This window comes from Thamnophis sirtalis, unplaced genomic scaffold (genome assembly GCF_051295495.1).
Source record: "Thamnophis sirtalis isolate CommonGarterSnake01/CBP01778 unplaced genomic scaffold, rThaSir2_p1.2 scaffold_2, whole genome shotgun sequence".
In the NCBI taxonomy this organism is placed as follows: Eukaryota; Metazoa; Chordata; class Lepidosauria; order Squamata; family Natricidae; genus Thamnophis; species Thamnophis sirtalis.
Window position 1 is genome coordinate 29140856 of NW_028261382.1, and position 26059 is coordinate 29166914.

Sequence of the window (26059 nt, forward strand, 5' to 3'; positions counted from 1 at the left end):
AGACTCCACCCCGCAAGAGATTGTTGGGGGTCATTAAAAGAGGATGATGATGTTTTCAAAGAAATACCACTCCAAATGTTAAGAGCTAGGAGAGACTATGCTTTTCTAACTAAAGAACTCAGAAACCGTCAGATACAGTATAGATGGGATGTGCCATTTGGTATTATAGTTACATTTGATGACCAAAAATATCGTCTTAACTCTGTTTGGGAAGCCCGAGATTTTTATTATGAGACCCTAAAGGCGGGACACCTTGAATCACCTGGACTTGGAGAAAGACAAAGAGAAGGAGAAGAGAAACAACAAAATACACAATTACAAGACAGGAAGTATCGCTTTCCCCTTCCGGAAAAGCAGAAGACCAGAGAACAAGGATCTAGCCGTGCTCCCAGACGAATTGAAAATAAAGTGGATTGTAGCAACATCTATGAACATCAGCCATTGATTAAGGAGATATTCATGAAACCTTTATAAACATCTTGCTATATTAAATAGCCTTAAAATGATATGACTTCTTTGCAAGGAAATTATACTAAATTAACTGATTTAAAATATTGGCTTAATTCTCAACTTGAACAATACTCTGTGACTTTGTTTTGCATAAAATGGTATAGTTGTATACAGATGAAGAGACATTAATGCTGAAAGAACTGATGCTGATCTCCTTGGGGGGAAAAAAAAGACTTGATGGATAATTCTGAACTTTTATATAAATTATTAATGAATTATTTTCCAGGGTGAGGAGGGCGGAGAGCTTGGTGTTTTTGGATCGTGGTTCAGGTTGGAGGGAGTTGGGAGGTGTGATGTAGATGGGAGGGTAGTGGAGGTTGAATTAGAGCTTATTTTGAGATAGAAAGTAAATTGATTTTTGTATAAATTGTTATTTGATTATAATGCCTGGAAGGATACACCCAGGGAGTCTGTAGGAAGGGGGAGCATATATGAGAGGAGTACGGATGAAAATAAAATATATGTATGTGTATGTATATGTGTGTGTATATACATATATATGTGTATATGTATGTATATGGACACGGATAGAGGCAGGACGAGAAGAATTGGAAAAGGAAACCGAGAGAAGAATTTGAGATGTGTTTACAAAAGGGACAAATTAAAGGTTTGGAATCAGACAGATATTTAGATAAAGAAATAAGGCCCCTAGCTAGAGAAGAATTCTATCTTGTTAACTTATTTGGTTTCAATACAGCTTGAAATCCTGCAAGCAATTAACTAACTGAGATTAGGAATGACGTACATTGTTCAAGTCTTAATAATGATGGGAAGCTGAGCTCCACATAAGAGTTTATTGATTTTTTCCTCTTTTTTTTTCATTTTATTATTTCCTTCTTTTTTCCCTTTTTTTTCTTTTTTTTATCTTTTAATTTTCAATGTACTTGGTTTTAATATACTCTAGACTGTGTTTGATAAAAAGTTAAGCCGGGTATGGGATCTGGGAAGTCTGAAGAGGGGTAGGGAGGGGGGATCATAGGGGGGAGGGGGGTGGAGGGAGGGGGGAAACATAGTTTCAATTTTCAAAACAACAAGAATGCACTTGTATACTGTTGCTTTTTTCTTTTCTTTTCTTTTCTTTTTTTTTTCCTTTCTCTCAATTTTAGTATAAAATACAAATCGAATATACTAATGAATAGCAGAAATACACCGAAGTGAGGAGTAGGGGGAAAGAAGAGGGAGGAGTAGAGAGGGAGTGAGAGGGGAATGGTAGGAGGGTGAGATGGAGGGAGGGGGAGAAAGGAACGTTAGAGGGGGAGGGGAAGTAGAGGAGGGGATTGCGGAAGGGGAGAAATGAAAGTTGGAGGGGGAGAAAGAAAGGGTGTATGGAGGGTTGAAGTGTTATGTTGGTTTTGTATTTTGGAATATAAGAAGAGTTGTGTTTATTGTTTCTTTAATTGCACAGTATATAAGTGATTGTATAAATTGAAAATGAAATAAAAAATAAAAGAGGATGATGATGATGATGTTGACCAAACTAGCTTTTTTTTTTTTTTTTTTCAGAGGAGTCCTGGGGTAGATATTTGCTTTTAAAGAGGCACTTTTGTGTTAGTTACTCAAATAGGTTGGATATCCTTCTGTTTTCCTAACAAAACCAAGTGGCTCCCCTCGGCCAATGGGAGGGGGAAACACTCTGCATATGTCCAGAGGACGCCCTGACTTTTTTTCCCCATCCTTCCTATCCTGCAGGAGGTGAAGATGTCGACCATCGTTATGACGCTCTTCCCGACGGCCGTCACTGAAGAAAAGCTACAGGAATCCAAGGAAAAAGCCATCACTCGGATTTTTGGCCCCGCGAAGACTTTGCTGAAGGTTAAAAACCCCCAGCGAGCGGGAGATTATGAAAGCATCCTGAACAGGAAAATTGATGAGCAGTACGTGTTCGTTTCCTCCCCATCCCTAAAACACGGATCAGTGAATAATCCTGCCATAAGAAAATCCCAATTGGAGACAAAGGCAACAACGCACACGCAAAAATTCTTACTTTTTAAGATCAGAGGTTTATTGTTTCTAATAATTCGGAACATTAGAAATGAATAGATATAAAAGATATAATAGCAGTAATACACTGCATTAACAAATTAATGCAGAGGGCCAATGAGATATAGCAAGCCCTACGAGGACTGCTATAAATCGAAGAGCCCCGAGCTGATCTTGAATATCCTTTATACTGTTCTTCTAACCACATACGTTGTTCACCAGTTCACTAGCTCTCACTTTCCGTGAACATCTGTGTAACGTTACTTTCAATCCCTCATTTCCAGCAGTTTTCATTCTTGGTGCTTTACACGAATCCATACTGTTGTAGGAAAAAACAGGACACGCAAGCCAGCTCTTCAGGGAAGGAATAGTTTATTTGCGCAGGTTCATAGCAAAGAATAATTGGCCTCAACATTGAATGAAATTCAGGAACTTCCTTATATAGTTTATCACTTTCAGCTAAAGCCATCTGTTAGTTTTGGAAACACCCCTCAAGATTTGCCCTTGAGTTACAGCAATATTATGTCTATAGGAAGTTAATACATAGTCAGCCAACGGTCAACCATAGCATACATTTTGAGGAACTTAAATGTGTCTTCCAGACAGATTTACAGTCAAGCCAGCAGATAGATTAAAATGGAGACTTTGCTTCAGCAGATTTCATGTGCAGACTTCCTTCTAACCCGTGTCAACCACACCATGTTTTAAAAGCAGACTTTGCAATTTCTATATATGAGCAGTTAAGGCTTAATATCATGAAACCCTAGTTTGGTTGAGGCTTGAGGCCTACCTTGGTTCAGCCTGCCATTTTGATACAAGTGCATATTTTGCAAAAAAACAAAACCCAAACATATTTCACACTTAGCAGGATTACAAATATTTCTGCTAAATTTTGAAATCATCCTAGCTGAAAATTTTGGTTCGTGTCTCTTTCTCCTGGAGGCCTTCTATCATCCATAAGATTTATTCAATCTAATAAGAGATCAATAGGCTATATTTCATCATTCTCACAATCTGTAATTTCAGCAGTGGGATTCAGCCGGTTCTGACGCTAACCGGAGGCTAATTTTACCTCTGGTTCGCCAAACCAATAGTTGCAAGGATTGGCTCACCCTGCCTACCCACTCCCCTCCCAGGAGTCTCCACACAGCCCGTTTTGGATGCCAGGGGGCTGGACTAGAAAACCTTCAAGGTCCCTTCCATATTCCATTCCATTCCCCATTCTATTCTATTCCATTCCACTCTATTCTATTCCACTTTCTATATTCTATTCTATTCTGATTTCTCCTCTCTTCTCTTCCTACCCCACACCACTCCATTCCACTCCATTCCTAATTCATATTCTATTCTATTCTATTCTGATTTCTCCTCTCCTCTCTTCTCCTCCTACCCCACCCCACTCTATTCCACTCCATTCCATTCCACTTTCTATATTCTATTCTATTCTATTCTATTCCATTCCATTCCATTCCATTCCACTCTATTCTATTCCACTTTCTATATTCTATTCTATTCCATTCCACTCTATTCCACTTTCTATATTCTATTCTATTCTGATTTCTCTTCTCCTCTCTTCTCTTCTCTTCCTACCCCACCCCACCCCATTCCACTCCACTCCACTCCACTCCATTCCTAATTCATATTCATATTCTATTCTATTCTATTCTGATTTCTCTTCTCCTCTGTTCTCTTCTCTTCCTACCCCACCCCACCCCATTCCACTCCACTCCACTCCACTCCACTCTATTCCTTATTCATAGTCTATTCTATTCTATTCTGTTCTAATCTATTCTATTCTATTCTGATTTCTCCTCTCTTCTCCTCCTACCCCACCCCATTCTATTCCACTCCATTCCACTCCACTCCATTCCTAATTCATATTCTATTCTATTCTGATTTCTTCTCTCCTCTCCTCTCTTCTCTTTTCTTCTCTTCCTACCCCACCCCACTCCATTCTACTGCACTTCATTCCATTCCAATGGCTTTTATGGCTTGCTGAGCAAAACATGGCTTACTCCATGTGAACTGAATGCTTCTGTCTAGATAGGCAAATGGTTGGTCTTTAATTCTTCTTCCCAATGTTTAAAGATGCTTCGGGTTGGCAAGAGATGGATGGGCCTCCGGTCTCAACCCCTGTGATTTCCTTTTGGATATTTTTCTTTTACAGTTGCCAAGAAGGTCATCTCTACTTCTCCCAAGGGGAATGGGAGAAAGCCATCACTTGCTACACCAAGGCTCTGAATCTGGATCCCAACAAGGTAGATGTGGGGATGGAGATTGGCAACCTCAGCCAAAAAAATAAAATAAATAAATAATGATAATGATCCACCGTTGGTGGTGCTGTGCGGCCGGGGTCAGGTATCTTCTTTTCCTTCCTGGTATTTAGCTCTTCCAACTTATGACTATGGCCACGTTGCTTGTATCTTTCAATTTATATTGTTTTTGTATCACTAAGTGTTGTACCTTTTTATTCTTGATTAATGTTATTAATCTTTTATTCTCCTTATGTACACTGAGAGCATCTGCACCAAAGACAAATTCCTTGTGTGTCCAATCACACTTGGCCAATAAAGAATTCTATTCCATTCCATTCCATTCTGCTATTCTATTTCTATTTCTATTTCTATTATTTCTATTTCTATTTCTATTTCTATTTCTATTTCTATTTCTATTATTTCTATTTCTATTTCTATTTCTATTTCTATTTCTATTTCTATTTCTTTTCTATTCCATTCCATTCCATTCCATTCTATTTCTATTCATTTCTATTTCTATTCATTTCTATTTCTTTTCTATTCAATTCCATTCCATTCCATTCTGCTATTCTATACCTATACCTATTCCTATTTCTATTTCTATTTCTTTTCTATTTGATTCCATTCTATTCTATTTCTATTCATTTCTATTTCTATTCATTTCTTTTCTATTTCTATTCTATTCTGTTCTACTCCATTCCTATTCCTATTTCTTTTCTATTTCTATTTCTATTCATTTCTATTTTTATTTCTTTTCTATTTCTTTTCTATTCCATTCCATTCCATTCCATTCTGCTATTCTATTCCTATTCCTATTTCTTTTCTATTTCTATTTCTATTTCTATTCTTTTTCTATTTCTTTTCCATTCCATTCCATTCTATTATATTTCTATTTTTCTATTTCTATTCTTTTCTATTTCTGTTCTATTTCTTTTCTATTCCGTTCCATTCCATTCTATTCTATTTCTATTTTTCTATTTCTATTCATTTCTATTCCTTTCCATTCCATTTCATTCCATTCTATTCTATTCTATTCTAGTTCTACTATTGGGATGGGATTACCCGTCTATTCTGAGTATTCATGAGCCAGGTTAGAAGTGGAGGCGCTAGGCCACTGTTTCTCAACCTTGGCAACTTTAAGAGGGGTGGACTTCAACTCCCACAATTCCCCAGGCTGGAGCACCAAAAGCCAAGGAGCTTCCGAAGGCCCATCGTGGGTTCTTCTTCTCCCCAGGGAGAACTTTACGAGAAGAAAGCGGAAGCCTTTCTCCAGCTTTGCGACTTCCAGTCTGCTGCCATGCACCTTCGGAAGGTCTACCGTATGGCGCCGAAGGAGGAGATCCGAGAACACCTGGCCTTCATTGTATTCATACAGGTGGAGTTGAAGATATTCTTGGAAAGACTTCCTTCCTTCCTTCCTTCCTTCCTTCCTTCCTTCCTTCCTTCCTTCCTTCCTTCCTTCCTTCCTTCCTTCCTTCCTTCCTTCCTTCCTCCTCCCTCCTCCCGCCCTCCCTCTCATTCCCATCTCCTTCCTTCCTTCCTTCCTTCCTTCCTTCCTTCCTTCCTTCCTTCCTTCCTTCCTTCCCAACCTGTCATTCCCATCTTCTTCCTTCCTTCCTCTCATTCGCAACTCCTTCCCTCCTTCCTTCCTTCCTTCCTCTCATTCTCATCTCCTTCCCTCCTTCCTTCCTTCCTCTCATTCTCAACTCCTTCCTTCCTTCCTTCTTTCCATCCTTCCTCCCTTCCTCTCCCTCCCTCCTTCCCTTCCCTTCCCTTCCCTTCCCTCCCTCTCATTTCAATCTCCTTCCCTCCTTCCTTCCTCTCATTCGCAACTCCTTCCCTCCTTCCTTCCTTCCTCTCATTCTCATCTCCTTCCCTCCTTCCTTCCTTCCTCTCATTTTCAACTCCTTCCTTCCTTCCTTCCTTCCTTCCTTCCTTCCTTCCTTCCTTCCTTCCTTCTTTCCATCCTTCCTCCCTTCCTCTCCCTCCCTCCTTCCCTTCCCTTCCCTTCCCTCCCTCTCATTTCAATCTCCTTCCTTCCTTGCTTCCTTTCTACCTACCTACCAACCTACCTACCTTCCTACCGTTCTCTCATTCCCATCTCCTTCCTTCCTCCCTCCCTTTCTCCCTGCCTTCCCCTCCCTCCCTCCTTTCCTTCCTTCCTCTCATTCTCACCTCCTTCCTCCCTCCCTCTTTCCTTTATCTTCCTTCTTCTCTTCCTTTCCCTCCTGCCTCCATCTTCCCTCCTTCCTTCCCTCCTTCCTTCCTACCCCCTTCCCTTTCCTCTCTCCCTTCCTTACCCTCATGCCTCGCCTTTTCAGGCTACACAGTTCATACTATCTCATATTTATAAAGTCAATGCTACTTTATTATTATTATCTGGCGTAATAATAAAGGCGTTGAGATTTCCATGTGGATGGAAGAAAAGAAAGGAGGGCTGTTTTCTGCAGCCGCCTCCTTACGACGCCCATCATCCCTTCCCCCACCAGGGCCAGTCTCTGTATGAGCAGAAGGTTTACCTCGATGCCCTCGACTCCTTCACTCACGCCTGCGAGCTCCAGCCTCAGAACACGCTCTACCGCATGAGGAGGTAACCAAGGGGCTTAGGGGCATTGGAAAAAAAAACACCTCGAATTTGTTTCCCAAAGTTCTAAGAACAGGATGATCAACCAGGCAATTAATATTCTTAAAAAAGAATGGGAATTCTAAAATGCCATTCTATCAAAGCACGACTGATGTGAGAAGCCCCTCTTCTGGCCCAACAGTGGCCATTGGAGCTTTCAGCAGATTCGGACAGTGGGGAGGTTGGGGAGGAACCGGGGCCTTTCCAAGAATATCCTCAACTCCACCTGTATGAATAGCAATAGCACTTAGACTTATATACCACTTCATAGTACTTCACAGCCCTCTCTAAGCGGTTTACAGAGTCAGCCTCTTGCCCCCAACAATCTGGGTCCTCATTTTACCCACCTCGGAAGGACGGAAGGCTGAGTCCACCTTGAGCCTGGTGAGACTCGAACTGCCAAATTGCAGTCAGTCAGCATAAGCAGCCGGCAGTACTGCATTCTAACCACTGCACCACCATGACTCATGGAGGGAGGGAGGGAGGGAGGGAGGGAAGGAAGGAAGGAAGGAAGGAAGGAAGGAAGGAAGGGCAATAGCAATAGCACTTAGATTTATATGCCACTTGGATCCTCATTTTGCCCACCTTGGAAGGATGGAAGGCTAACTCTACCTTGAGCCTGGTGAGATTCGAACTGCTGGCAGTGGGCAGAACTAGCCTGCAACACTGCATTCTAACCACTGCGCCACCACGGCTCATGGAGGGAAGGAAGGAAGGAGACTTATATACCGCTTCACAGTGCTTTCCAGCCCCCTCTAAGCGGTTTACAGAGTCGGCCTCTTGCCCCCAACAACCTGGGTCCTCATTTTATGCACCTGGGAAGGATGGAAGGCTGAATCAACCTTGAGCCAGTCAGAATCGAACTGCTGGCAGTGGGCAGAGTTATGGGAAGGAAGGAAGATAACAATAGCCCTTAGACTTATATACCGCTTCACAGTGCTTTCCAGCCCTCTCTAAGCGGTTTACAGAGTCAGCCTCTTGCCCCCAACAATCTGGGACCTCATTTTAATGACTTTGGAAGGACGGAAGGCTGAGTCATCCTTGAATCCTCAGCGAATCTTTTCCAAACGTCAGTCAAACCTTAAAAGTCTCCTCTTTTTTTTCATCCGTCAGCATCGCCTGCCTGGCTGCGATGACGCGATTCAACGATTGCCTTCAGATGGTCAACCAGGAGGTGGAAATGGAGAAGGAGAACGCCGACCTCTTCGTCCTGAGGGCTCGTCTCTTTGAACACTTTGGGAAGGTGAAAAAAACGCCCCCATTCTCCTCTGGGAATCGTTCTCTCCGCCGCACCGTTAGTGACACGCAGGTCGTCCTTGAACTTACGACCGTTCGCTTACTGACAATGCAAAATCACATTGGAAAAAGTGACTTACAACTTTGAGGCCATTGTGGCATCCCCCCCTTCCAGTTTGGGATCAAAGTCCAGGGGAGGAGGTTCTTGGTGCACTCTGAGCTGGGGAGGGGGTTTCTTGGAGACGTTTCGTGACCCGATAGGTAACATCACCCGTGCTAGAAGGGTGGAGGATGTGGGGAAGAGGAGAAGGAAGACTGTGGGATTCTTGGGGCTTTCTGAGCTTGGTGGGGTTTTTGGAGATGTTTCATTACCTAACTACGTAACATCCTCAGTGCTAAAAGAGAGTGGGGTATTGGGAGGAGGAGGAGGAAGGAAAAAAAGGGAGGAGGAGGAGGACTGTGGGGTCCTTGGTGCTCTCTGAGCTGGGTGGTTTTCTTGCAAGACCTTTCGTGACCCAACTAGGGAACATCACCAGTGTCAGTAGGGAATAGGGTTTGTCGGGAGGAGGAGGAGGAAGAGGAGAAGGAGAAGAAAGGAAACGGGGAGGAGGACTGTGGGGTCCTTGATGCTCTCTGAGTTGAGTCGTTTTCTTTTGTAGATGTTTCGTTACCCAACTAGGGAACATCATCAGTGCTGGAAGGGAGTGTGGTTTGCTGTGAGGAGGAAGGAGAAAGAGGAGGTGGTGGAGGAGAAAGAGGAAGAGGGGAGGAGAAGAGAAAGAAGAGGAGGAGGTGGAGGAGAAAGAGGAGGAGGAGGAGGAGGACTATGGGGTCCTTGATGATCTCTGAGCTTGGTGGTTTTCTTGCAGACATTTCATTACCCAACTGGGGAACATCATCAGTGCTAGAAGGGAGTGGGGTTTGCTATGAGGAGGAAGGAGAAAGAGGAGGTGGAGGAGGAGAAAGAGGAAGAGGGGAGGAGAAGAGAAAGAAGAGGAGGAGGTGGAGGAGAAAGAGGAAGAGGAGGAGGAGGACTATGGGGTCCTTGATGATCTCTGAGCTTGGTGGTTTTCTTGCAGACATTTCATTACCCAACTAGGGAACATCATCAGCGCTAGTGATGCTTACACTGATAACGTTGGCTCATGAAACACCTGCAAGAAAACCACCAAGCTCAGAGAGCACCAAGGACCCCACAATCCTCCTCCTCTTCTTTCTCCTCCTCCTCCTCTCCTTTCTCCTCTGAGCAAACCCCACTCCCTTCTAGCATTGATGATGTTCCCTAGCTGGGTCATGAAACGCCTGCAAGAAAACCACCCAGCTCAAGAGATCAACAAGGACCTCTCATGTCTACCCTGAGCTACAAAGATGCTCCTTTACTGCCAAAGTTCAGGTGTGTTGGCACCTGGTGTGTATTGTCCCGGGGTCATGTGGTCACCACGTGCAACCTTCCCAAGCGGTGTCCTCCTACAAGACATTTCGGGGGTGGGGTGGGGATTTGAATCCCTTTAACCACCTACCTGGTGATTCCCCTAAGAATGGCAGCGTCTCTCCTGATCTAGGCTTCCCCAAAAAGCAGGAGACCAATTCCTGGTCCCAACAAAACCCCTTTTATTAAATGAATGTGAATTCCTCTCATTCACACTCAGCCAAGGCCTGGCAAGCAGTCTTTCAAAGGAGTATTTATGACCACAGACCTTATCTAGCTTGGAAAGCTGCCATGTAAATATTTTCCCAATGAGGTGCTGTGCAAGGAAAGGCTGGGCACAGAGTCCCTGAGATTCACGGACAGATCTTCACACTCCTGAAACGAAGCTAACGACCGAACGAATTGTTTCCTGCAAAAGCCCACTCCCCTTTCACTCCTCTTTTATTCCCTATTGGAGGGGCCATTCACTGTCCACCTGTGGCTTTACTCCCGAGTCGGCTCTTGTTCGTTAGCTGTTCCCTTCTCTTGGCAGCTCTGCGCATGCGCACACTGGGAACAGGCCGATATCTTCTAAATGCCATGCAGCAATTACTTGGCAAGAAGTCAGGAACAGATCTTCGCCCGAATGAATTGAACTAACGGTCTCCTGCAAACTCCCCTCCCCTTTTGCTCCTCTTTTATTTCCTCTGGGAGGGGCCATTCACCGTCCATCTGTGGCTTTACTCCCAAGTCAACCCCTGTTCTTTAGCTGTTCCCTTTGCCTGGCAACTCTCTGGGAACAGGCTCCAGCTTTTCCTCTGCCTCACTGATGTCTGACTCTGAAGGCAGCTGATAACTGTCAGACGGCCCTGGCCCCCTCTCTGCCTCCGACACAGAGCTCTCACCAGAGCCTTCCCCAGACTCCAGGACTGGCCCATGTTCCTCCCCAACCTCCTCACTGTCCGAATCTGCTGCCAGCGGCCCACAACAGCGTCTGCTTTGCTTCCTCCCAAGGCCAGCTGCTGTTTCTGCAACATCCAGGAGGCCCTGGCGTTGGATCCAGACCACGTGGAAGCCCGGCTTCTCTTGAAGAAGATGACCAAGGAGGCGGAGAGGTCCAAAGACTCCGCCGTCGCCTTGGCCATCAAAGGCAACCTGAAGGGAGCCTTGCTGAAGATCAACCGAGCCATCAACTACAACCCCTTGGATGAAAAGTACTTCCTCTTCAGGTACCTGGGGGCCGATCTAGCCCGATCCCCTTCACAGGGGTGATATGCTACCGATTCAGGCCGGTCCGCCCAAATTGGTAGTAAAAAATACTACCAGTTTGCCCTAACTGGTAGTTAAAAGATGCGAAAAGAAGTAAAAAAAAATAAATTTCGATGATCGTGCGGCACAGCTGATTGTTGCACAGCTGATTGTTGGAACTTTTTTAAAAAAAAAACTTTTTAAAGCATTTTTAAACTACCGGTTCGGGTGAATAAGTAGTTTAAAAAAAGCATTTAATATATTAATATAGATAATAGATTAATAGATAGATAGATATACATAATATATGATAGATAATAGATTAATATAGATAATAGATTAATAGATGATAAATTGATGATATAGGTAGGTAGGTAGGTAGGTAGGTAGGTAGGTAGGTAGGTAGGTAGGTAGGTAGATGATAGATAATAGATAGATAGATGATAGATAGATAGATAGATAGATAGATAGATAGATAGATGATACCATAGATAGGTAGGTAAGTAGGTAGGTAGGTAGGTAGGTAGGTAGATAATAGATGATACATAGTATATTAATATAGATAATAGATTAATAGATAGATAGATATACATAATATATGATGGATAATATATTAATATAGATAATAGATTAATAGATGATAAATTGATGATATAGGTAGGTAGGTAGATGATAGATAGATAGATAGATAGATAGATAGATAGATAGATAGATAATAGATGATACAAAGTATATTAATATAGATAATAGATTAATAGATAGATATACATAATATATGATAGATAATATATTAAATGATAGATATAATGATAGATTAATAGATTAGATGATAGATATAGATGATAGACAGAGATATAGATAATAGATGATAGATAGATAATAGACTAATATAGATAATAGATGATAGATAGATACAGATAGCTAGCTAGATATAAATAGAGGATCGATTACTAGATAATAGATTAATAAATGATTGATAGATAGATAGATTTACACACACATACTTATGTACATACATATACTATATTGTCTTGTTCTCATATATGTGAACAATACAGGAGATAAAATATTAAATTTATAGAAAACCAAATAAAATAGCCATAATAAAGAGCGATAGAATTCCACAGATGTTCCAATTCAATTATTAAGTTGCGTGGTGGCCTGGAGGTGGAGCTTTCACCTCACCATCAGGAGGCTGTGAGTTCAATGCTAGGCAGCGGCAGATATTTCTCTCTCAGGGCACAAAGAGGAAATATCTGCTGTGAACTCCACCTAGGCGTCAGGAAGGCCATCTGGCCGGTAAATGTTCAGCTCCATTCAGTCGCCCCGACTCCACCCTGATGCAAGGGATTACAAGATCATTATAAGTGGGGGGTGGGGGGGAAGATGTTATAATTCGATATGTAAGGAAGCTAAAGTGATGCGGTGGGCTCAGGGGCTAAGACGCTGAGCTTGTCGATCAGAAAGGTCGGCAGTTCGGCGGTTCGAATCCCCAATGCCGCAAAACGGAGTGAGCTCCCGTGACTTCTCCCAGCTTCTGCCAACCTAGCAGTTCAAAAGCAGGTAAAAAATGCAAGTAGAAAAATAGGAACCACCTTTGGTGGGAAGGGAACAGTGTTCCATGCACCTTTGGCGTTGAGTCATGCTGGCCACATGACCACGGAGACGTCTTCGGACAGCGTTGGCTCTTCGGCTTTGAAACGGAGATGAACACTCTTAGATTGTTTTAGATTTTAATGTCTATCTTGTTAACACGTAACTAACCAATTTGGGACTGAGGAAAAAGATCTATAAATCTTATTAATAAATAAAGATGGTTATAAAGGTATAATCTCGTGTGGGCCTGTGGAGAGGAGAGGTGAGATAAACAGTAAATAATTCTTAGTCAACTACAATAATAACAAAGAAATATTAATGGATAATATTTAATGATACATACAGGTGTGTTATGGGAGGGGATGCTTAGATATCTTACTTAATTGAATTTGTTTTAGAATATGTCATAAAGGTGTAATGTTATTGGAGGTTTATTGAAACTGCAAATGAATGCCAGTAGGTGGTTGTGTCTTTAAATACAAATGATTCTAGATAAAAACATGTTTAAATAATTGTAATTAAATGAGAATTATGGTACAAGGATAGTAAAACACATAAATTTTCTTTTTTGATTTAAAATATGCAACTCAATTTGAATGAAGTATATGTAAGTTTTACATGTTGAGTTTTACTGTTTAATTTATTTTTGTTCACATTTCTTTTGTATTGTCCTACACTCCCTTTCCTTTTTGATTGTAAGCCGCCCTGAGTCCCCTCAGGGAAAAGGGCGGCCTATAAATGTCCAATAAATACAAATACAAATACAAATACAAATGTAAGGATTGTGGAAGAAACGCACCGAATGTATTTGTAACCAATTGATACGCTTTCTACAAGATGTAATGAAGGATGATTCTTTTTTTTGTGGGTGTTTTTGTTTAACTAAAACAATAAAAAAAATTCCAAAAGAAAAGAAAGGGAGATGAGCAGCGCCCCCTAGAGTCGGGAATGACTATCAAGGGGAACCTTTACCTTTAAGGAAGCTAATTGCTTCTGGCGGGGCTGTGTTGAAATTTTCCCTTGAAGTAGAAATCATGGTTCACTGAGAAATGCGCGCTCGACAAAAGCGCGCCGATGAAACCGTGGCGAGAAAACCACGAGTTCTAAATCGCGCCAACGAATGAGCGCAGAAGCGCGCCGACAACAGTGTGCCGACAAAAGCGCGCCTTCAACAAACAAATAATAACCGCGAGTTCTAAACCTAACCCTAAACCTAACCCTGAACCTAACCCTGAACCTAACCCTTACCTTAACTGAAATCGTGCTTTTGTGGGCGTGGTTTTGTCGGCGGGTTGTTGTGGGCGCGTGTATGACATCGCGGTTTTCGCGCCGCAGTTTTGTCAGTGCGCTTTTGTCGTGCGCGCATTTGTCGGGTCACGGAAATCGTTGCGAAGCCCCTGGATTCACACCTCTGTTGGTTTGCTTTCCCCTTCAACCCCTGGAAGAGGCACCCTCCTGCGCCGGCTGAAGGATTTCAGCGCAGCCATCGATGACTACCTGAAGGCCGTCGAGCTGTGCCCAGGCGATGAGGCCAGCGAGGTGCGTCGCGAGGCCGAGAAGCAGGTGCTCCTGAGCTACAATGATTTTGCTGTCCACTGTTACTTCAAGGGCTGCTACGAGGAGGCGGTGTTGCTACTCAACAAGGCGATCAAAGGGGAGAAGAACGAGTTCGGCCTCTACATCAACCGAGGGGGTAGGTGGAGAAGACGCCTCTGCTTCCCCCCCCCCCTTGTTGTTGCAGGCATTTCATGACCCAGGTAGGTAACGTCATCAGTGCTAGAAGAGAGTGGGGGGAGGAGGAGGAGTTGTTGGTCTCTGAGCATGGCTTATTTTCTTGTGGACATCTCATGGCCCAACTTAGTAAGCTCATCAGTGCTCAGGGTTACCTAGTTTGGGTAATGAAATGTCTGCCAAAAAACCCCACCAAGCTAAAAACAACAACAAGGACCACACATTCCTCCTCCTCTTCCTCCTCATCCTCACCACAAACTCCACTCCCTTCTAATACTGATGATGTTCCCTAGTTGGGTCGTGAAACGTCTGCAAGAAAGCCACCAAACTCAGAGAGCGCCAAGGATCCCATAGTCCTTCCTCCTCCTCCTCTTCCTCCTCCTCCTCCTCTTCCTCCTCTCTTCCTCTTCCTCCTCCTCCTCCTCTTCCTCCTCCTCCTCCTGCTCTTCCTCCTCCTCCTGCTCTTCCTCCCTTCTAGTACTGATGATGTTCCCTAGTTGGGTCATGAAATGTCTGCAAGAAACCACCAAGCTCAGGGAGGAATGAGGATCCCATAGTCGTCGTACTCCTCCTCCTCCTCCTCCTCTTCCTCCTCACCTGCCCTCCCTTCTAGCACGCATGATGTTTCTCTCTCTTTCTCTCCCGCAGACTGTTTTCTGAAACTGGGCCAGCTGAATTTTGCCAAGGCGGATTACCAGCAAGCTTTAGAGCTGTGTCCTTTAGACCCCAAACTCCGGCATCGCATCGCTTGGCTCTCCAACGAGACCGGATTGCAAGACTTCCGCGAAAAGTAGGCCGGGATTATGTCAGGAGGCCTGGTGGCCAGATCTCCTCGGAGGGGAACGCTTGTCCCGTAAGGTGGTCCGTCTGTAGATCAGTGTTTTTCAACCACTGTGCCGCGGCACACTAGTGTGCCGTGACATAGTATAAGGTGTGCCGTGGGAAAACACCCGCCTATAGTCAATATAGGCACAGAGTTAAAAAAATTTAACATTTTCTAATGGTGGTGTGCCTCGTGATTTTTTTCATGAAAAAAGTGTGCCTTTGCACAAAAAAGGTTGAAAAACACTGCTGTAGATCATCTTCAGAGCCTGGTCCTGCCCAATTTCACTCCTCTTCCTCGTCGCTTTTCGCCACAGTCCTGCAAAACAGACAACTGGGACCGAGATTCAGGAAGAGAGTGGACAGCCAGCGGTCAAGAATGGGGCAGAACAGGGATGGCTGCTCTTTACGTCTCTGCGTGCTGATCGTGTGCGCACACTCTCACCCATAATGCAATGCACGTGTGCCCCCGCAGAGAGATGATAGATAATATATTAATATAGATATTGATAGATGATATGGATAGATAGATAATATATTAATATAGATAATATATTGATAGATTAGATAGATAGATAGATAGATAGATAGATAGAGAGATAGATAGATAGATAGATAGATAGATGATAGATAGATGATAGATAGATGATAGATAGATGATTATTAATATAGATAATACATTAATAGATGATATTGATAGATGATATTGATAGATAGATAGATAGATAGATAGATAGATAGATAGATGATAGATAGATAATTATTAATATAGATAATACAGTAATAGATGATATTGATAGATAGATCGATCGATAGATAGATAGATAGATAGATAGATAGATAGATAGATTGATTGATTGATGATGGATAGATATATTAATATAGATCATATATTGATAGATGATATTGATAGATAGATAATATATTAATATAGATAATATATTGATAGATAGATGATTATTAATATAGATAATACATTAATAGATGAGATTGATTGATAGATAGATGATGGATAGATAATATATTAATATAGATAATACATTGATAGATGATATAGATAGATGATAGATAGATAGATAGATAGATAGATAGATAGATAGATAGATAGATAGATGATAGATAGATGATAGATAGATGATAGATAGATGATAGATAGATGATAGATAATATATTAATATAGATAATACATTAATAGATAGATTGATAGATTGATTGATAGATAGATGATGGATAGATGATGGATAGATAATATATTAATATAAATACATTGATAGATGATATTGATAGATAGATAGATAGATAGATAGATAGATAGATAGATAGATAGATAGATAGATGATAGATAATATATTAATATAGATAATACATTAATAGATGATATTGATAGATAGATTGATTGATAGATGATGGATAGATGATGGATAGATAATATATTAATATAAATACATTGATAGATGATATTGATAGATAGATGATAGATAGATAGATAGATAGATAGATAGATAGATAGATGCTAGATAGATGATAGATAATATATTAATATAGATAATACATTAATAGATGATATTGATAGATAGATTGATTGATTGATTGATAGATAGATGATGGATAGATGATGGATAGATAATATATTAATATAAATACATTGATAGATATATTGATAGATAGATAGATAGATAAGATAGATAATATATTAATATAGATAATACATAATGCAATGCATGTGCGCCCCCACGCATGCACATGCAACCCCGCATATTTGCCCCACCCCCCCACACATGCGTGTGTGACTCCCGCATGCGCCCCCCCGACCTGAAAACCAGCTGACCAGTGGGAAGCGCGTGCCCACGCGCGATGGAGCTGAGTTGGGGCGACGGCTCACATGCCTGCGGAGAGGGCTCTCCGTGCCACAGGTTCCTCATCCCGGGTGTAGTGTCTTCTGCTTGGGCAGGATGGAGGGGTTGGACTAGATGACCTCCAAGGTCCCTTCCAACTCTGTTAACCTGCCACTGTCTTTCTCTTTTTTAAAAAAATAAACGTTTTTATTTTTAAATAAACATAAAATAAACAAACGTAAACACACACAAAACCCAAAAGCCATCCTCCAGTTACCTCCAGTAGGTTGATTGGTTACAAAGCTTTTGTGCTTCCTCACAATCGTCTTGCAATTCCATAAAATCTCATATCCTCAACCTAATATATATGTATACAATTATTATGATTATTAAACATTCATATGACTATAACTATTATTACATCCTTTTTATGTAAAATATTCTAAATTTAAAATAAATTTATATTATGGCATTTCATTACATCAATATAATGCAATACAATACAATAGCAGAGTCGGAAGGGACCTTGGAGGTCTTCTAGTCCAGCCCCCTGCCTAGGCAGGAAACCCTATACCGTTTCAGACAGATGGCTATCCAACATCTTAAAGACTTCCAGTGTTGGGGGCATTCACAACTTCTGGAGGCAAGCTGTTCCACTATTTTATTCTATTTTATTTTATTTTGTTATTGTTATTATATTTTCTATCTTCTATTCCATATTTATTCTATGCTACTATTCTATTCTTATTCTATTTAATTATTCTATTCTATTTTCTATTCTCTACAATAACAGAGTTGGAAAGGACCTTAGAGGTCTTCTAGTCCAACCCCCTGCCTAGGCAGGAAACCCTATACCATTCCAGACAAATGGCTATCCAACATCTTCTTAAAATGTTGGGGCATTCACGACTTCTGGAGGCAAATTATTCCACTGATTAATTGTTCTAACTGCCAGGAAAAATCAGGAACATCATCCTGAAATCATCCAATAATATTACATCTTTATATTATATTCTATAGAAAATTGTATATCTTTAATAACAAAGCTTTTAAGCATCCTCTCCATAGTCCTCACAGTTAGTATAAAATTTCATATCAATCTTGTGTGTGTGTGTATATATATATATATATATTGTTGTATTTGTGCTGATAAATAAATAAAGGGAGACTAGTATAAATCTATTTCAAGCTATTTAGCTCTCATCAGCTAGCCATACCCTTACTGGGATTTGAACCTGGGCTATATTACATACTAGGCGGACCTCTTAGCCATTAGGCCACAGGCTCTTATCCGTTATCAGCGAAGCCAGGGTGAAAGGTATCTATTAGATTTCTTTTACAACCCCCGGTATTCCCAAATATGGGAGGAAGATCACTACTTCCATTCTCTGTCCTTCGGCTCGTCACAAGAGACCATCTAGGCAGAAACCCAATATTTTTACTGTTGCCTTTTTGTTACATTTTGTTGTATTTGTGCTGATAAATAAATAAAGGGGAGACTAGTATAGATCTATTTCAAGCTATTTAGCTCTCATCAGCTAGCCGTACCCTTACTGGGATTCGAACCTGTGCTTTATTGCATCTTAGGCAAACGTCTTAGCCATTAAGCCACAGGTCTCCTCCTTATCAGCTGAAGCCAGGGAAGAAGGTATATATTTAGTGTCACAACCCCTGGTAAGCCCCAATTATGGGAGGAAGCTAACTGCTTCCATCATCTGTCAATCGACTCGTCACAAGAGTCCATCATGACAGAAACCCAATATTTTTACTGTTGCCTTTGTTATATTTGTGTTTTAATTGTGCTGATAAATAAATAAAGGGAGACTAGTATAGATCTATTTCAAGCTATTAAGCTCTCATCAGTAAGCCATACCCTTACTGGGATTAGCTTCCTCCCATAATATATATGCATTGTTATCATCGTTAATCATTTATTTGACTATAACTATTATTACTTTTATTTTATACATAATACTCTAAATTTAACTTAATTTTTATTGTGCCATTTCATTGCATCAACCTGTATCCTTCCAGGAATAGTGCAATCCAGTGATGGGATTCAGCCAGTTCGCACCTATTCGGGAGAACCGGTTCTTAACTTTCTAAGAGGTTCAGAGAACCGGTTGTTGGAAGAAATCTTCTTTTGTTTTTTTCCCTGCTTTCCAGGGCTAATCCTGTAAGGAAGGCAGGAAGGAAACATTCTGGTGTTCTTTCTAGCTTAATCTTTATTGCCCTGCTTACAGAAACTGCCTCTCCGGTTAACCCTTATTAAATTGTAACAGCTAAGGCAAAGCGCCCATTGACCTGAGTAATGTTGAGTTGGCCACGCCCACACGGTCGCATGACCACTAAGCCCCGCCTACCCACCTGATCATTAGGACAAAGAACCGGTTGTTAAATTATTTGAATCCCACCACTGGTGCAATCTTATCTCTCTTGCCATTTGTAGTATTTGTGCGCTAATTGCTTTCTTAATAAATCTTATATGGGTTTCTCTTGGTAACTTGTTGTTCATAGCATATCTTGTAAAGAAACCCTCCATTGGCCTCTGTCTCTTTGGGTGTGTTTCCAGGCAATTCTTGCTGGCTGAAACGCATTTCTCTTCTGCTGTGGACAACGATCCATGGGAAGTGAAGTATTATCTGAACAGGGCCAAGACTCGCGTGTTTCTGCAGGAGTTCCTGGGAGCTAAAGAAGATATGATCAGCGCCCTCTTGCTGAACCCCAACAAGGAAGAGGTGGGTCGAGGCCGTCTCCCACTTACGGCCACAATCGTGCCCCCAATTTTCCTTGCTCGGCGAGAAGCGTGCTAAGTGGATTTCCCCCGTTTTGCAACCTTCCTTGCCATGGTTGTCAAAGGGAATCACTGCACAGTTGCTAAATGAGTGACGCGGCCATTAAGTGGATCTGGCTTCCTTCGCCTGTCAGAAGGTCGCAAAAGGGGATTGTGTGACACTGCCACCCAGGACACCGCGATTGTCATAAATAGGAGTCAGTTGCCAAGCGGCTGAATCTGATCCCATGGCCACCGGGGACGTGGCAGCGGTCATAAGTGTGAAAAACCGGTCCTAAAGGAGAGACAGAAGTTTCTCCTTTCTTATCCCCCTTCCTCTCCCTCAATGGGCTGGCCCATTGAGCCTCTCCCATCCCCTTCTCTCCCTTTCAGATGGGAGTAGAATGTCTAAACTCCCAGCCCGCAGGCTGGATGAGTCACACACTGGCCACGCCCACACCCAAGTGGCAGTTGGAACAGTTCCTTTCAGGTGGGGAGAGGGAGTAGAATGTCTATCTCCTTAGCATCAGTGTGTTAATATATTTTTTAAAAATAGTTTTTATTGAATGTTTTAATCTTTAAATAATTAGAAAAGTACTCGAATGTGCAGAGATGGACAAAATGACAATAGAACTAAAAGACAGAGTGTGTTAATAATAATATCGGAAATATTAATGATCTGACGGTCATTTCGAAAAATCCTTTCTTAGCGAGCGCCTAGAATCCAAGAGGAACATACGTGTGTGTGTGTGTGTGTGTGTGTGTGTGTGTGTGTTGCATTTGTGCTGATAAATAAATAAAGGGAGAGTAGTATAGATCTATTTCAAGCTATTTAGCTCTCATCAGCCAGCCATACCCTTACTGGGATTCGAACCTGGGCTGTTTTTACATGTTAGGCAGTTGTATTAGCCTCTAAGCCACAAGCTCTCCCCCACTTTATCAGCTGAGCCAAGGAAATAAGTAAGTGTTATGTCAAATAATTAAGTGTATGTCAAATAATTAAGTGTTATTTCCTTGGCTCAGCTGATAGGGGAGGAAAGCTTGTGGCTTAGAGGCTTATACAACTGCCTAACATGTAAAAACAGCCCAGGTTCGAATCCCAGCAAGGATATGGCTAGCTGATGAGAGATAAATAGCTTGAAATAGATCTATACTAGTCTCCCTTTATTTATTTATCAGCAAAAATGCAACACAAAAATGGTTCCCTGCCTGGAAGGCTCCTAGGGTGGAGCTGAAAGGTAAAAGGGAAGCAGTATGCTCCCTCCCATATTTGAGCATACCAGGTACTTTGACATAACACTTAAATATACATATACATTAATTCCAGGTTCGGAGCTTGATGGCCAGCCTCTTTCCTGGAGAGAGCGCAGAATCCCTCCTCGGCAGCAAAGTTGGGGATCTTACCAAAACACTCCTGGATCGAAAACTGAAGTCTTTTCCCGGGGGGGAAGCCTTGCAGAGGTATTGAATCGAAATCCCTGGGGAGGTTTATATTATTTTCTGGAGACCCAAACATGGGGTTTTTGGAGGGGTGGGGGGTCTCCCTCATCTCATTTTCCCCTTCTCTTATTGGCACCCGGGAACTTCTCGTTCAGTTGGGAGAACGGAACTCTTTCCTTCTTTCGGGCCAGTACAAGCTGCAACCCTGCCGGAGCAGATGGGAGTTATAGTCTGGAAGCCGGGAGATTCCCCCGCGCACGAGCCCTGTTTATCTCTGCGTTGCCTCGGTCCCTGTGGGTGCCTTGCATTCCTTTTCAGTCCCACTGTCCCTTAATTAAGGCCAGCCCAATTAATAACACCCAGTTGATACAGAACGAGGATAATTTTAAGCGTGTTTGGCAGAGTCTGCCCCGCCAATCTCCTGCGAGACGTTTTTCTAGAAGCATCCATGGTGCTTCCATGGAGACATGTCTGTCTCTCTCTCGTTCTCTCCTGTCTCCCATTCTTTTTCTTCTCCTGTCTCCCCTCTCTCTCATTTTTTCTTTTCTTTCCTCTTTCTCTCTCCCCTCTTATTCTCCCTCTTCTCTCTCCCCTCTCTCTCCCTTTCTCCTCTCTTGTTCTGTTTCCTCTCCTTTATTCTCTCTCCACTTTGTCTCTCCTCTCATACTTTCTCTCCCATTCTTTCCTCTCTCTCTTCTGTCTCTCCCGTTCTCTCTTGTTTTGTTTCCTCTTTCTTTCTTCCCTTATTCTCTCTCCTTTGTCTCTCCTCTCATATTTTCCTCTCTCTCCTTCTCTCTCCTCTCTTGTTCTGTCTCCTTTTTCTCTTTTTTCCTTTCTCTCTTTCCTCTCTCTTGTTCTCCTTGTTCTTTCTCTCCCCTTTTTCTCTTTTCTTTCTCGTTCTTTCCTCTCTCCCATTCTCTCTTCTCTCTCGGTTCTGTCTCCTCTTTCTCTTTTTTCCTCTTTTTCTTTCCTCTCTCTTGTTGTCTCTCTCTCTTTTCTCCTCTCATTCCTTCTCTCCCCTCATTCTCTCTCCTCTTTCTTTTTTCTTCTCTCATTCTGTCCCCCCTCTCATCTTCCTCTCTCCCCTCTCACGTTCTTCCCTCTTGTTCTCTCTCTCTCTCTCTCTCTGCTTTTCCACCACCTCCCAGGCCTCTGAAATCCGCAGGATCCGAACCCCCAACCAATGAGTATGTTCAGATTGTGAACCAGCAGGCCGAGACGTCAGTGGCCAAGGAGGAGGAGGTTTGTGAAGAAAAAAAGCTGCAAAAGAGACTGGCTGAATGTCAGCAAAGCTCACACCAGGTATCTCAACCCCTTGGAAGGAAAACAAGACATTTTATTCATTTACTTATTAAAAGCTTATGCCGGGAGACTGGAGAGGGGAAGGTGGGGCTGACGTTGCGGTGGTACGACGCATGATCTTGCAACTCCAAGATCACCGTCAATATCTCTGCCGCTGGACGGTCCTTTTGGACCTAAATCGTCCCGTAGAGACGGTGACAGAGAAAGGCACATTCTGCTGATCCCAGGGACATTGCAAAGTCCCTGGTTGATCCAGTAGAAGCCTTTTTTTCCGGCGGCTGCAAGGCAGCCATCAAAGCTGCTGAAGTCGGAGACAGCTTCAGTATGGAAGAAAGAGCAGGAGAGAAAGTGTGCCGATCTCGTGAGAGACATTTTATTCATTTACTTATTAAAAGCTTATGCCGTCCATCTTTCCCATAAGGTGGTTCCTGGAAGTTGACTTGGGGGCTTTTCATAGCTCTCTGAGAACCATCCCCGTGTTGCAGAGGGTCGCCGATCCAGCTACTACAAAAACTGGATCAGCATTTACTCTTGTATCTTTTCATCCAGTTGTTTGCAGCTGAAAACATCCACAAAAGATTAACTTTCCACCCCTTCGGAAAAGTTTTTGCCCGGGAATGGTATAAGGCTGGGGGTTGGACTAGATGGTCAGCAAGCTCCCTTCCAACCCTATGAGTCACAGAAGAAAGGGTGTGGCCAGCGGAGTTTAGCTCTGCCTGGAGGCTGTGAGGTCTCACCCCTGCCCAGTTCAAAAGCCAAGAGGCCAACAATTCTAACACATGAGCTGTGGTGGCCCAGTGGTTAGAATGCAGCATTGCAGGCTAATTATGCCCACTGCCAGCAGGTCGAACCTCCCTGGCTCAAGATTGACTCAGTCCCTTCTGTCCTTCCGAGGTCAATAAAACGAGGACCTGGATTGTTGGGGGCCAGAGGCTGATTCTGTAAACCGCTTAGAGAGGGCTGGAAAGCACTGTGAAGTGGTATATAAGTCTGCTATTGCTATCTATGTCTGTCTGCCTGCCTACTTATCTATCCATCCATCCATCCATCCATCCATCCAATCTAAGAGCCTTGGTGGCAGTGTTTAAAATGTTGCATTGCTGCCTAATCCCCACTGCCAGCAGTTTGATTTTCACTGGCTCAGGGTTGTTTCAGCCTTCCATCTTCTGATGTGGGTAAAATGAGGACCCTAGATTGTTGGGGGCAAGAGGCCGATTCTGTAGACTACTTAGAGAGGGCTGTAAAACACTGTAAAGTGGCATATATGTCTATCCATCCATCTAATCTAAGAGCCATGGTAGCACCGTGTTTAAAATGCAGCATTGCTGCCTAATTCTGCCCATTGCCAGCAGTTCTATTCTCACCGGCTCAAGGTTGACTCAGCCTTCCATCCATCCAAGGTGGGTAAGATGAGGACCCAGATTGTTGGGGGGCAGAAGGCTGACTCTGTAAACCGCTTAGAGAGGGCTGTAAAGCACTGTAAAGCAATATATAAATTGAAGGGCTATTGCTGTTTCTCTGTCTCTCTCTTATCTATTGTGGTGGCACTGTGGTTAGAGTGCAGTACTGCAGGCTACTTCTGCTGCCTGCCGGCTGCCTCCAGTTTGAGTCGAACTTGTCCCGTGTGTCTCGCAGGCAAACGAAGAGCTGAACGAAACCCGTCAAAACAAGCCAACTCTGGAATCCAAAACCATCTGGGTAGAGCCCTGCTCTCGTCCGCCTCCCAAGGAGTGCCCCAAGGAACCGTACTGCTGGAGGAAATCCTAAGAAGGCGTCGGTCAGTTTTAGGCCTGTCCAAAGCATTGCCTGGGGATCGAACTCCCCCCCCCCTTGCTTTTTCTCCCAAAAATATCCTGAATTTCTAGGGAATCAAGCGAACAGGTTTCTCTAGTCAAATGCCTTGTTGGCTTAACACCACCCAAACAATCTGGATTCACCACGAAAAGATTTAGGATCCCTTGGCCTGATTTTGCTCGGCTAAGAGATTTCGTTTTTTTGTAACCAAGAGCCCGAAATCTTGGAAAGGGAGTGTGATGCCATCCCTCCTTCCTTTCAAGGCCCTGAGTGACTTGTGGCTCACACACCTCCAGGGAAAAGTCTACCCAGCGGGATGAAGCAAGTTACCACCGGAATAAATCTTTTCCCCCTAATAATTGCTTGGAATATTGGAAAACTGCAAGCGGGAAAAATGCAACTAACTTCTGTTGCATTATATATATATTTAGACTCTGGGAAAGGCTTGGTATATAAAGTTGTGCTTTCCCTGCTTTTTGTTTCAATAAAGCAAACTTTTCGAAGACCTTAAGGTATGTCCAGGTTTTTCACATTTATTGTGCTTTCGTTCAGTCCAGTGCTAAACCAGAATAAGGAGGAGCTTGGGGACGCGGTGGCTCAGATGCTGAGCTTGTCGATCAGAAAGGTCAGCGGTTCGAATCCCTAGTGCCACTTAATGGAGTGAGCTCCCGTGACTTGTCCCAGCTTCTGTCAACCTAGCAGTTCGAAAGCACGTAAAAAATGCAAGTAGAAAAATAGGAACCACCTTTGGTGGGAAGGGAACAGCGCTCCGTGAGCCTTCGGAGTTGAGTCATGCCGGCTACATGACCCCGGAGATGTCTTCGGACAGCGCTGGCTCTTCGGCTTTGAAACGGAGATGAGCACCACCCCCTAGAGTCGGGAATGACTAGCACAGATATGCAAGGGGAACCTTGACCTTTTACCTTTAGTTGAGAGATTCTTTTGAGATCTGCCCTCCCATCTTTCTCTAAAATGGGTCCCAAATTTTTGTGGGCCGTGGATTCGAATCTGGACGACACGCCTCGCAATGGCCTAGTTTCGCTCAGCCACCATACATTTCCATGATTAAAAAGTAAAATAAATCGCTACTTCTCACCTTCCCTGCCTTTTAAAACTACTGTGTTTCCCCAAAAATAAGACTGGATGTTATATTAATTTTTGCTCCAAAAGATGCATTAGGGTTTATTTTCTGGTTAGGTCTTATATTCGAGGAAATATGGCACTAAATGCATCTGTCTGGTTGACCTTAATTGGGGCTTATTTTGGGGGGGCTTATATTATGAGCATCCTGAAGAATCATGCTAGGGTTTATTTTTCAGTAAGTTCTTATTTTTGGGGAAACAGGGTAGCTGTCAAACTTGCAAGCCATCTTTTCTTGTTGGACTTCAAGGCCTGCCACACTTTCTATCGTGGGAAACTGGGAGGGGGATCATGTGGAGTTGGGTGATATGTAGCCATAACAACATTCTTCTCTGAAAGTCAAGGTCGACTTTGTCTCTGAACCTA

At 42.8% G+C, this 26059-nt stretch overlaps 1 protein-coding gene across 3 annotated transcripts in view; it reads left to right on the forward strand.

The window, feature by feature from the left end:
• Positions 1-26059, forward strand: part of TTC16 (tetratricopeptide repeat domain 16) — a 29298-nt gene that overhangs the window by 2302 nt on the left and 937 nt on the right. The window contains exons 2-14 of one of the 3 annotated variants that reach the window (XM_087704621.1): positions 2200-2384; positions 4658-4748; positions 5980-6120; positions 7235-7335; positions 8482-8611; positions 11027-11241; positions 14302-14549; positions 15236-15377; positions 19817-19982; positions 21345-21478; positions 22606-22759; positions 24395-24536; positions 24817-25064. In XM_087704621.1, the coding sequence (XP_087560747.1) occupies positions 2200-2384; positions 4658-4748; positions 5980-6120; positions 7235-7335; positions 8482-8611; positions 11027-11241; positions 14302-14549; positions 15236-15377; positions 19817-19982; positions 21345-21478; positions 22606-22759; positions 24395-24526 (1839 nt within the window). In that variant the 3' untranslated portion in view covers positions 24527-24536; positions 24817-25064. Of the gene's footprint in view, positions 1-2199; positions 2385-4657; positions 4749-5979; positions 6121-7234; positions 7336-8481; positions 8612-11026; positions 11242-14301; positions 14550-15235; positions 15378-19816; positions 19983-21344; positions 21479-22605; positions 22760-24394; positions 25065-26059 lie in introns of those variants that run through there. The other 2 variants (XM_087704622.1, XM_087704620.1) reach the window with 2 other exon arrangements.